Source organism: Camelina sativa, chromosome 4 (assembly GCF_030686135.1).
Source record: "Camelina sativa cultivar CO46 ecotype springtype chromosome 4, ASM3068613v1".
Classification (NCBI taxonomy): Eukaryota; Viridiplantae; Streptophyta; class Magnoliopsida; order Brassicales; family Brassicaceae; genus Camelina; species Camelina sativa.
This window is the reverse complement of record NC_141883.1, coordinates 19,058,848-19,071,917: the sequence shown is the minus strand read 5'-3', so window position 1 is coordinate 19,071,917 and position 13,070 is coordinate 19,058,848. Positions and strand designations below refer to the sequence as shown.

General features: G+C 35.1%; 1 protein-coding gene and 1 pseudogene across 1 annotated transcript; one reads left to right on the top strand and one right to left on the bottom strand.

Annotated features, from left to right (window-relative positions):
• Positions 1 to 60: 60 nt before the first annotated feature.
• On the bottom strand, positions 61 to 438 carry LOC147945964 (putative F-box protein At1g57580 pseudogene; annotated as a pseudogene).
• A 7,903-nt stretch (positions 439 to 8,341) lies between these two features.
• LOC104780562 (uncharacterized) lies at positions 8,342 to 10,107 on the top strand. The gene is made up of 5 exons (XM_010505061.2): positions 8,342 to 8,782; positions 9,107 to 9,189; positions 9,273 to 9,553; positions 9,627 to 9,720; positions 9,794 to 10,107. The coding sequence occupies exons 1-5, from the start codon at positions 8,501 to 8,503 to the stop codon at positions 9,981 to 9,983; spliced, it is 930 nt and encodes a 309-aa protein (XP_010503363.1). The 5' UTR covers positions 8,342 to 8,500; the 3' UTR covers positions 9,984 to 10,107.
• The last annotated feature ends 2,963 nt before the right edge of the window (positions 10,108 to 13,070 follow it).

Here is a 13,070-nt window from a genome sequence, read left to right as displayed (position 1 = left end):
TATTAATAAAGAGAATCTTCGATATTATTCCCTCAAAACAAATTTTTAATTGTGAACCGATTAGGACATCACCAGGATCGAACCCATGAGTCCCCACTTGTTAGCTCTCATGTCGTACCCATGAACCACTCGATTGTCACTATAGCCTATATAAATCTCCTCCCTCAACACTAAACACTTCCCGTCCAGCACTCCGTACCTAAACTGCCTAACGAGGACCCACTTGGGATCAATGAGAGTATTCTGGAGGGCGTAAACGTTAACAACTACTCCCTCCGTCTCTAATATCAAGGTTAGGTTGTTATCGTCGACAGCAAAAAATGTTTTCAAACTAGTCAAGATTAGTCTTGCTTGCTCTGTTTTGGGGTTGAAAGCAACGATGCTTCCGTCGTTTCGTAGCCAGTGAAGAAATCCGTCCAAGTAAACAGTTTTTTTCATACGGTTATCGAGACTGCTTTGGCTGCAAGTAATCTTCGTTTCCGAAAATCTCCATGAACCTCCGGCGTTAATCTCAAATTCATACGCCGTTTATTTCTCGAAAAAGTGATTCGATTGATGGGATTTGCTCCATTATGTTGTTGCTAGCAAATACCACTCTTTTTGGATCTTTCAAAATAATTCCTGCAGGAGACCCAATACTTTATTTCTGTCATAGTTGATCCTGATTCTTGCTGAAATCCAATAACAATAATTAGAAGGAATGTTGACATTAAATAGAAGTATCCTTACCCGTCGCAAAACATAAAAATTAGATCAACGCGTTATTGCTTCAAGAGAAGTTCCTATCGAAGTTCGCTTTTTGCCGACCTTTAATGCCTTCGATTAGAAATTTCGGGGAATCGAAAGTTTTGTTGTTGGACCATCTGCTCTAGTTCATGCGCTTTGTTTATAGTGGAAAACTTGAAGGCCTCCATGGAAGGGTAGAATGAAGAAGGGGTAAAATTACAGAATGAATACGAGTTGTGGCTAATACCCGGACCTTTTTTATGACTGAACTTCCCCGCAGCAAGATAGAAAGAAGTTTTGTTGTACTCTCTCATCTCAGCCATGCAAACAATTTTAAAACTCTGAGTGGATTTATCAATATGATCAACCGCTAACCTAATATTGAAAACTCAAGTTTTACGAAATGATATCAAACAACTGTTACAACGTTCATAAAACGCGATAACACTTCTCACCAGCAAGAAACTTCATAGAGAAGCTCCGGCTAAACAATGAGGAAGAGAAACTTCTAGAACATAGCACTTGCTCTTATACTCAATAAAAGAGTAAAATGTAACAAAATTTTCTGCAAAGACCTCTCGCACGTGTCTGCAACTTGATTCTTCTCCTCACGTGTCACACATGCCACCTTCCATCATTCAGCTATATCAAAGCTCCCCTGTTCGAAGAACCTTGTCCACAAGGTTCAAAAGCATGAATTTTCTTCTGTAAATCAAAGAGGTACTCCCAAGTAGCTTCCTCCTCTGTTTCAGCTTGGCCGTGACGGTTAACTAGTTTATTTTCCAGAATAGATTCAGGTTCACGTACTAACACATCAGATACAATCGTCGGTAACTGAGTTGAGGTCTGAACATTACCTACTAACACCTTCAATTGAGAGACATGGAATACTGGATGCACCTTAGAGCCTTCAGGTAATAGTAACTTGTAGGCGACCTTTCCACACTTATCAACGATCTTGTAAGGGCCATAGTATTTAGGAGCCAGCTTCTGATTGTTGCGTACCACCACTGATCCTTGTCGATATGGTTGCAGCTTGACGAAGACATAATCTCCAATGTCAAAGTTCCGATCTGTTCGATGTAAGTCTGCATTTTGCTGCATACGGTGCTGAGCTTGCAGTAAGTGAAACTTAAGTAGCAAAATCATACTCTCTCCTTCTTGGAGACTTCTAGCTACCACTGCTACCTTGGACTCACCCGGAAGATATGGTAGATGAATTGGTGGAGCTTGACCGTAGACTGCTTCATAAGGACTTAACTGAGTGGCTGTATGGAAGGTAGTGTTATACCAATATTCAGCCAAAGGCAACCATTGACTCCACAAATAGGGTCGATCACTACTCATACACCTTAAGTAAGTCTCCAAGCATCGATTCACCACTTCTATTTGGCCGTCACTTTGAGGATGATAAGCACTAGAGAGTTTTAACTCCACACCTTATAATGCAAAGAACTTTGTTCAGAATGTGCTCAAGAAGACTGTGTCTCTATCACTTACAATAGAACGTGGACAACCATGGAGCTTGAAAACATTATCAAGGAAGGCTTGAGCAACGGTCATAGCAGTATAAGGATGTGCTAAGGCTATAAAATGAGCTGCTTTAGACAACCTATCCACTACCACGAAGATAACAGATTTACCAGCTGAAAGAGGAAGGCCATCAATGAAATCCATAGAGATATCAGACCATAGTGTCTTAGGAATAGGTAGAGGTTGAATTAAACCCGAATAAGCTGCAGTGTCATATTTGCATTGTTGACAAACCCTGCAACTTCGAATGTAAGTCTGTATATCAATAGCCATTCCTTTCCAGTAAAATAAGCTTTTAACTCGTTGACGAGTTGCATCACGTCTTGAATGACCTCCACTCCCAGAACAATGCATCCACTTCAAAATAGAGTTCTTCAATTCCACATCTTGTGGTACCACAATCTTACTCTTTCTTCGTAATATTGATTGAACCCAAGAGTAGTGTTTCTTAGCCTTAGGATCCTTCTCCAATGCAGTAATTATCCCTTTCAACTCATTATCAGTTGCATAATAACTTTGGATATCCTTCAATATATCACACTCCAAAACTGACATAGCCATATGTAAAACTTCTGCTCCATCCACTCTAGACAAAGCATCAGTTGCAATATTGTCATTACCTTGTTTATACTGTATCTCATAATCGAATTCCAACAACTTTGGCAACCACTACTGTTGTATAGGAATGTTCAAACGCTGCTCCAGTAAATATTTAAGGCTACGCTGGTCTGTTTTAATGATGAAATGGTTAGGTAGCAAGTAGTAACGCCATTTCTGAACTGCAAACACCACAACCAATAACTCCTTTTCGTATATAGACAAGTGCAGTTGCTTCCCTTTTAAATGACGACTTATGTAGGCTCATGGATGACCATCCTGCATTAATACTGCCCCAATCCCATGAGTACAAGCGTCATTCTCCACCAGGAACGGTTTGTCGAACAAAGGTAGTGCTAAAACCAGAGCGCTGCACAAAGCCGATTTCAAAGTGTTGAAGGATATAAGCTTCATCAGTACACAAAAATGAATCTTTCTTCGTCAATACCGTAAGTGGTCTTTCTATAGTTCCAAAATTCTTCACAAACCTTCTATAATATCCTGCTAGACCTAGAAATCCCCTCAATTGTTTTAAATTCGTAGGAACAGGCCATTCTTCTACTGCTTTGATCTTATTAGGATCAGTAGAGACTCTTCTAGCTTCAATGTAATGTCCAAGATACTCAACTTTTGAAGTAACAAAAGCACACTTACTCTCCTTTGCGTATAATTGGTGTTCTCTCATCTACTGAAATACCAATTGAAGATGGTGCAAGTGATCCTCCCTCTCCAAACTGTAAATCAGTATATCATCAAAAAATATCAACACAAACTTCCTCAACTACTCCTTAAACACTGAATTCATTAAGCCTTAGAATGTTGCAGGAGCATTCGTAAGACCAAATGGCATTACCGAATATTCAAAATGGCCACTATGAGTCTTAAATGCAGTCTTATGAATGTCATCAGGATCCATCCTTACTTGGTGATAACCTGCTTGCAAATCTATCTTGGAAAAGACTTTGGAACCTCCGAGTTCATCTAGTAGATCTTCGATCAGGGGAATAGGGAATCTATCCTTAATAGTTAATCCATTCAGCCCTCTATAATCCACACATAATCTCCAAGTCCCATCTTTGTTTTTTAACCAATACCACAGGGGAAGCATAAGGACTCGAACTGGCTTGAATAGTACCACTTGATAGCATCTCCTCCACCATTTTATCGATTTCGGTGTTCTGATATACAACATATCTATATGGTCTTTGATTGATCGGGTCCGAACCTTCACGTAATGGAATCTGATGATTGTGATTCTTCCTAAACGGAGGTAAAGACGTTGGTACTGCAAATATATCCTTGAACTGTTCTTTAAGCTGAACAATTGCAGAGTTCTCCTCCTCCTCTGTATTTTTCTTTTCCACTGCATATAAAGATACGTTCGACTCCTGTTCCACTCTATGAGCAGAAATCATAGATATTTGCACCTCATCTTCTTGTATCTTGTTCATCTTAGCTGCTTTAACCTGTCGTACGGACCTTGGTTTCAAACCGTGTAGCAATATTTTTTATTATTCCAGAAAAAAACCCATCTCCAACTTATCCAATTCCAGGTTATATCTTCCAACAGTTTTAACCATTGAACCCCAAGAACAACATCACAACCTCCTAGTGGAATAAAAAAAAAAACCTGATTGAAATGGAGTGTCCTGTAACTCCCATTAAAACTTCTCTACCACACCAGTCACACCCAATTTACTTCCATCTGCCACTGTCACTCTAGAAACATCTGCAGATTCTTTCTTCAAACCCAACCGTTCAGCTGTTCTATAATCAATAAAATTGTGAGTTGATCCAGTATCCAAAAGAATGAATATCCCCTTCTTAGCATGTAATCCCCTTACTTTCATAGTAGTGTCATCTGCTACTCCAGAGACTGCACTTACCGATACTAGAGCTTTGCATTTTTCATCTGCAATCTCATCATGTTCTTCTTCACAATCCACAAACTCTTCTGTATCATCATTTGCTTAAATCATAAACAGCTGAGTCTTCTTATGTTTTAGATAATGCTCAGGGGTATATTTTTCATCACAAAAATAACACAACCCCTTAGCTCTCCTATCACTCATTTCTTCTTGAGATAAGAATTTTCTCGGAGCCTTTCTAGGATCATAAGTACTTATCTCATTTAATGTAGATGACTTCACAAAAGGATTCTCTCTGGAGTAAAGTTCTTGCTACCACTTGCACTTACCAGCTGCTTACTACCACTCCATCCATTAGAAACTGCTTTAGGTGGGTGTGCCTTCTCATAAAACCTTCCCAAGAGTAAACAGTGCCTCATAGTCTGAGGTTGGAACATCCTCACATGCATCTGTGTTTCCAATCTCAACCCAGCCAAGTAAGCACTGACCAAATATTCTTCAGAAAGTGTCACCCTAGTCTTGATTGCCTCAAACTTCTGATGGTAATCAATAATACCATCTGTCTCTTGTAAATTCTTCAACTCTGCAATTGGATCATCGCATACGTCCTCAAACCTTTCTTTCAACATGAGCTTATAAACGTTCCAATCATACAACATATTCAAATCACATGGTGGTTGCATCAATCCTTGGTGCCACATAGCTGCATGACCATCGAAATGAATTGATGCCATCTTAACCTTCATATCTTGAGGAGTATGATCAAGACTAAAGAACTCTTTAACCTTAAACAACCATTCCATCATCGCACTACCATCAAACCTAGGGAAATCTACTTTTCCGATTCTTGTCAACCCAGAGTAATAAGGATGTGGATGTGGATAAGATCTGATACCGTGATTAGCTTCCATCCCCATATTCATCATTTCCGGTGTCACTGATACTACCAAAGAGTTACGATCTTGAATCTGAGTTGGATTCCCACTCGATGAAGCTTGATTCGACGAAATCAACTTGATCGCTTCAAAAATATCAGCAATGTGTTGATCGAGTTTCTTATTTTGTTCCACTACTGTTATCTCCAAAGCTTGGGTACAATTCAGCACCTGATCGATCTTTGATCCGAGTGCTTCCTTTGTTTCTCGAACCACCGCACTCGTTTCACGCGCCACCGTATCCTTCAAAAACGTTTGCGATCTTGTTTCCGCCATCTTCGCCGAGGTTCGTTTAGCTCTAATACCTTTAATATCGAAAACTCAAGTTTTACGAAATGATATCAAACAACTGTTACAACGTTCATAAAACGCGATAACACTTCTCACCAGCAAGAAACTTCACAGAGAAGCTCCAGCTAAACAATGAGGAAGAGAAACTTCTAGAACATTTACAACAAGATATTATTTTCTGCATAACGAGGATAAGAGCTAACACTTGCTCTTATACTCAATAAAAGAGTAAAATGTAACAAACTTTTCTGCAACGACCTCTCGCACGTGTCTGCAACTTGATTCTTCTCCTCACTCTCCTCACGTGTCACACTTGCCACCTCCCATCATTTAGCTATATCATAACCCTATGTACATAGTGTCCCCAAGATAAACTTATAAACGACTATGGAATCTCCTTGACCAAGGATGATCCAGGAATAGAAACTTTCTTTGTGAGAGGATTTCTATAGCATGTAAACAAGAAAAAAAAAGAGTTCATATTATTCTTTAAAAAAAAAATTGTCTTCGTATTACTCATAATTTATTTAGATTAAAGCACTCCTATCTTGTTTCGAAGTAATCATTACATAATTGTTTTGATAGCCAAGAAGTAGGTGTAAAACAACTAGAATAGAAAATATTAGAAGTACATCCAAACTTAGCTAAACTATCAGCAATATAATTACAATCTCTTGGAGCAAATGTAAATTGGCAAGATTTAAAGTACGAAGACCAGTGTTTTATATCTTGAATGATACTACAAATAGCCATGTCAGTGGATTGATCATTAAGAATTTTGGATAAAATCTCATTATCTCCTTCAAAAACGACATTGGTCACTCCTCTTATCAAGGTTTGTTGAAGAGCTACCAGCAAAGCTTTAGCTTCCGCGTCAAGAGGGGAAGAAGCATGTTTTAGGATTGAGGCTCCCCAACCTTGAGAGATACCATTATGATTTCGAAGAATCCATCCTCCTTTTGCCTGATTTGTGAGTTGATCAAAAGCCGCATCATAGTTGCATTTCGTGTAAGGAGGTTTAGGTCGTTTCCATGTTTTCTTTTGTTTTTCTCGCCTTGCAGTGTTTGACAACGTGGTTGCCTTAAGTGCACGATTCCAATCTCGGATATCTGCACGTGCTCGAAGAACAATTTGTCTAGGACTTTCTTGTAGACCTTCAAAAATGAAACCATTTCTGCTTTTCCAAATGTGCCAAAGTAGACCTTCAAAAATGAAACCATTTCTGCTTTTCCAAATGTGCCAAAGTAATGAGAAATGCTGATATACATCCGTCCGTGAATTGTCATTATCATTACAATATTCAAACAGAGCTTCAATGAATAATTCAGAGTTTGAATAATTGTTAAAACAAAGAGTAGTCGGTAAACCAGATAAAAGCCATATAGATTCAGCAAAAGGGCATAGAAATAGGACATATAGTTAATTACTTAATTGGTTGTTTTGTAAGACAGACATGTTCATCTCAAAATTATCTTCCATAGAAACTTTGGCTATCGTTGTTATGTTTAAAATTTTAGATGTTTGAGAGTCTTTGTGCAAACTTTTAAATTCAAATTAAAATCTAGCAGACTCACATAATAAACATAGTGCATCCTACTATATTAATTGAGAAGTACAAATATGAAACTAACTTTATAAAGTGTAAAAATTTACATTATCATGTCATTGGTATTGAGGCAAATGTTTATTTTTTCAAGGGTAAAATATAATTTTAATATTAGACTAATAATTTTTTTAAATAATTATTATTTTCAAAAAAAAAACATTCTCTCTCTCTAATTAATTATGGACAAAAATTCCTAATTAATTAAAAAAATTGTAAACCATTCAGAATTTTTTAAAAGTAAGATTTTATATCTAATTATCCAAATTATTATTTTAATAACTATATTTGAAATATTTTGTTAAGATTTTAAATTATGATTTTCCTATCATCTTTCTTTTATTTTATTTACAAATTGTTTTGAATTATCATATAATACATATGATAAATTAATAAATTTTATTTTCTCACAATTAGAATAGAATAATTAATATTTTATAATGTTTCACAAAATAATGATGCAAATACAACAAACAAAAAAACAGTATAAAATAGTAATATACATCAAACAAATTAAAATACTATAATACTGTAAAATAATTAGTATTTAAAAAGATATATGTAGATTTACCAAACAATTGTAATATTAAAAATAAATATTGTCTCAAACAAAATAACTTTTTAAAACAAATATGACAAAACTTTTTTTATTATATTATAAATTTTGGAGAAAAATGTGGATCCGTGTTTTATAGCACGAGATATCTCCTACTAAATTATAATAATAATATGGTTAATTTTAAAAAGTTGGGAAAATAGACTTCGTAGGAGGTGACTTTTGGAGTTTTGAATGATGAACTGTGTAGTGTTTTGTGGATATTAAAACGGCAAGTTATGCTCAACGAAAGTTGAAAAACGGCTACTAGTTCATCTGTGATCCAACTACCCTTTCTCACTAAAAAAAAAAAGACTCATCCATCCTCACTTCATGGATTGGATATGAAACAATGAGCTTTTCACATAACTTCAACTTCGCACCTAAAGATTCTCTAATTTCCAAAACGTCCCCTTTTCTCACTTTACCCTTCTTCAACCTTCGCCTTCCCATCAAGAACAATCAAATCTTCTGCAAGGGAGCAAAAAAAAGCTTGAGAATGGATCCCTCTCAGGGGATTCAAGAGCAGAGGATTGTGATTCCGAACAGCCACAACGAGAAGCTTGTTGGTCTGCTTCACGAGACTGGTTCTACAGAAATTGTCGTCTTGTGCCATGGCTTTCGATCTAACAAGGTTAGTTTCTTTTGATTTACGCTTTCTTCTCACTTACCCTTAATCCAATTATCAATCTGGAATCGTAATCAGTGATTCACCTACGTAAAGCTGCAACCTTTTTTTTTTTTACTCTGTTTTCTCTCTTCTCCTAGTGGCTGAGATCTGAGATTAAAGGTTTTGCCTTTAGTTCAACCTAACTTGAATGTTTTGCATCTTGAATGGTTGTAGAATCCTTAAGCAACGCTGTCTTGGTTAATACTAACATGTAGAAGATGATCTATACAACATGGTTAGGAGTTACATATGAAATAACTAGTCTTTGGCCTGTGAAACTCTCTGCAGAATAACCAAATTATGAACAATGTGGCTGCTGCTATAGAGAAAGAAGGGATCAGCGCTTTTCGTTTTGATTTCTCTGGGAATGGGTATGTTTACTCTTTTCTTGTGTTATCATTGAACTAAAGAAAATGGCTTTTGATTTCATTTTTGGGTTTTAACATTGTTGCAGAGAGAGTGAAGGCAGTTTCTACTATGGTAACTATAGCCATGAAGCTGATGATCTACGTTCTGTTATCCAGTACTTCTCTAAAATGAACCGTGTGGTTCCTATCATTCTCGGGCATAGTAAAGGAGGTGATGTGGTCCTTCTCTATGCCTCCAAGTATCACGATATCCGCAATGTTATCAATCTCTCGGGACGTTATGATCTGAAAAAAGGCATCAAAGAGCGTCTTGGGGAAGATTTTTTGGAACGGATTAAGCAACAAGGTTTCATTGATGTTGGAGATGGTATTGTTAATCGCCCTTTAGTTTTCTTGCATTGTCTCCAGTGTCTCTCTATCAACGTGCTGATATTTTACAGGAAAATCCGGGTACCGTGTTACTGAGGAGAGCTTAACTGAAAAGTTAAACACTAATATGCATGAAGCTTGCCTCAAGATTGACAAAGAATGCAGGTGACATTTGCGGAGTTCTCTATTGTTTATTGAGATATATATAAACAAGCCATGATTGATATTGTAATGGCAGGGTCTTGACGGTTCATGGTTCTGGTGACGAGGTAATACCCGTGGAAGATGCGAAGGAGTTTGCGAAGATCATACCGAACCACAAGCTGGAGATTGTGGAAGGAGCTAATCATTGTTATACCGAGAATCAAAGTCAATTAGTTTCAGCAGTGATGGAGTTCATAAAGACAGTTATTGTGAAGAACAACTAGAATTGAGTTACGTTTGCTTTAATGCAATCACCAACACATTGTCCTTTAAAAAACACGGAAGTTTGTAATGCATGTTGAAGTTACATCAGCCTCATAATATTAGACATCACAATGGCAAAAGAAACGCATTACGAAAGAATCAGAACTTTCAATTACGAAACCTGAGAAAATCCAAATAAAACTGGGAACGATACTGTATAAAAATCCATTGTTTGCAAATAACACAAGCAACTAGGTAACAACCCGCATTAATGTATAGAATAAATCAATTTAAATAAAATTATCAGGAGTAAAATTATAATTATTGAATTAATATTATATGTTTTTGTCAAACGTAATCTATAATTAAAGTATTTTTTAATTCAAATTTTCGTTTATTTGGTGTTAAAATACATCTTACCCGTGAAATTTTTGAACGTGAAAAAGTTTTAACATAGTCGAAAAAATATTGATATAATATTATTATTTATGGCAACATGTCTTTTGTTCAATTTATTGAAACAAGAGAAATGATTAAATAATAAAAATGATATTTTTAAAATTTTGGAAATTTTCAGAAGTGTAATATGCATTTACATAAAATGTAAAGATATGAGTACTATTAAGTTCAAATTTTTATTTTAATTTGCTGATTTTTTTGTTACATTCATTTCTTTTTTTTAGTTTTTTTTTTCCGTCGAAAAGTGATTTATATTGATGAAATGATATATTCTGAATACATTTGTTGGATTAGCCAAACAGGTGGTCTAAAACATTCAAAATATTATTTGATGAATAACTATTTTTACTAATAAAATTAGATGTTACATTTTAAATTTTTTTTAAAAGTACACATTAACAAAATATAGTACAGGTGAAAAAAAGAAAAATGTAACAATATTTATTATTATTATTTTTTGGTTAAACATACAGTAAAACCTCTATAAATTAATAATGTTGGGACCAAGAAAATTTATTAATTTATAGTGATATTAATTTATCATAAATTAATAATTATTATTTTACAGTGTAAATTAATAATTATTAATTTATAAATATATTTTTAATTTTTTAATTTTTTAAAAAATTATGAATTGAGAAATTTTTTGCAAAATAATATTAGAATTTTGGATGTTGTAAATTTTATGGTATTGAAATTGAATTTGAAATAACTAAAAATATTATTGACAATGAATTACAAATATTATAGACAAATTCATTTATACACATGACATAAGTATTAAAATTTATGAATAAGAATATCAATGATCTTAGTGCAGTGGCAGGAGGTAAGTCCATTTGTAGAAGGCACCATCACACCAGGGATCGAGTCCCGCTTCCTACGAATGTAGGAATTTGGCTAATGGGCCGGCCAGTTGTGGCCCAATGGTTGACAAAAAAAAAAAAAGAATATCAATTACCGTATTTTAATAGTTTATGAAACTATCAAAATGTAAATGACAATGCATATTTTAGAAATTGAAAAGCTTTAAAAGTTTTAGCTGTTTTATGAAATGTTATAGAATATTTTATATCATTATACTTTGAAGATATAACATAACAATTGTTTTATAGATATGAGGTTTAAGAAAAACATACTTTACTATATCAGCATATATATATATATATATGTAAATTTACATGATTATTAATTTATGATATTATTGGGACTATATTTTATATGAGGATTTCAAAAAAAATTATTATCTTATTATTTTATCGAATTTTGTTATTTTTTACACTGTTGTGACTTGGGACTAGCAAAATTTATTAATTTATAGTGTTTATTAATTTATAGAGTATTAATTTATAGAGGTTTACTGTATAATGACATGTACTGTAAATAGTTGATAACATCATTAATTTACCCATTTTATCTATAGTTTTAGTATGCAATTGGGAAGAGTTTAGTATGATTTCAAGGCTTTATTTTCTATTATCAAGTATTTTAGGTTTCAGGAAAGTTTTACAGGTTTTATAGTAAAAAAGACCAAAAGACAACGAAAATACGTTTCAGGACAGATTCAGAGCTTTACAGTACGTGCAACTTTTGAAGAACTTCTACAACTCAAATTTCAACGTAATTGGTGTCTATGAAAATCTGAGAGAGTCATCTTTCTCCTCGAAGTGGAATAAAGTAAATCCATTCACTCATCAGAAAGTTATTTCCGATTTACCGAGACGTGTTATAAACCGACGTAAGGAGAACCATCAAGCCAATGGGCTTTTATTGAAGGCCTGACCAGCAATCCCCAAGGCGGTCCAGCCCAAGCCTTCACCACGTTCTAGAAGCTTCCTACGCCGCTCATTGCCATACACTTAATAAGAGAAGACGTTTTTAGCCTTACAAAACCCTAAACCTAGACAAAACCCTATAAATACTCTTCTAAACCCTAGGGTTTAGGGTGTGCACATTTTGGAGCGGCCAAGAGACACGACCAGAAGAGAAGCAGCCACGATCAGAGCCCTCTCTCGTCCATCTCTTGAAGCCTTGAAGTTCACCAAACTCTTTTCTATTCTATTTGCTTTGTTCTTTGTTTCAAAAGGAGAAGATCCTACAACTTTGTTTGACAACCATTGAAGTAATATCTAAATCTCTTTTCTCTATTTATTCTTTTATGTTTATGAGTCTATTAAACCTTGCTTTGATGATTCCCTTAAACATGCTAGAGTAGTTTCCTAGTTGGGTTTAAAGGGATAATCAAAGGGGGGGGGGGAGATAATCTTAGTTTAGGTGGCAATTTTTAGGGTTTGTTAGATTTAATTTTTTGTTTATTCTATGCTTTAATTCTAAGTCTTTGCTTAATGTTTTAAGTTAGCCTCATGAACTAACTATAATCTAAAGTGTGTATGCTTTGCCAAAAGCTTGCATGTGTGCTTGACCTAGCCTAGATGTGTGAGGAGTCATAGGAAGCACATACCCCTTACCTATGGAATTTCATGGATTAGAATCAAACCTGTTTTAAATGCTTTGATCTATGCGTTGTTGCCTGCGACAGTTGAGTAACGGAGTGTAGAGATCTTAGACGGTTAGCTTGTGAACTATAAGTTAACGGTTCATTCGTGTTTCGTAGTCCGAGTTTTAGATAAACAAACTAATGCTAAACT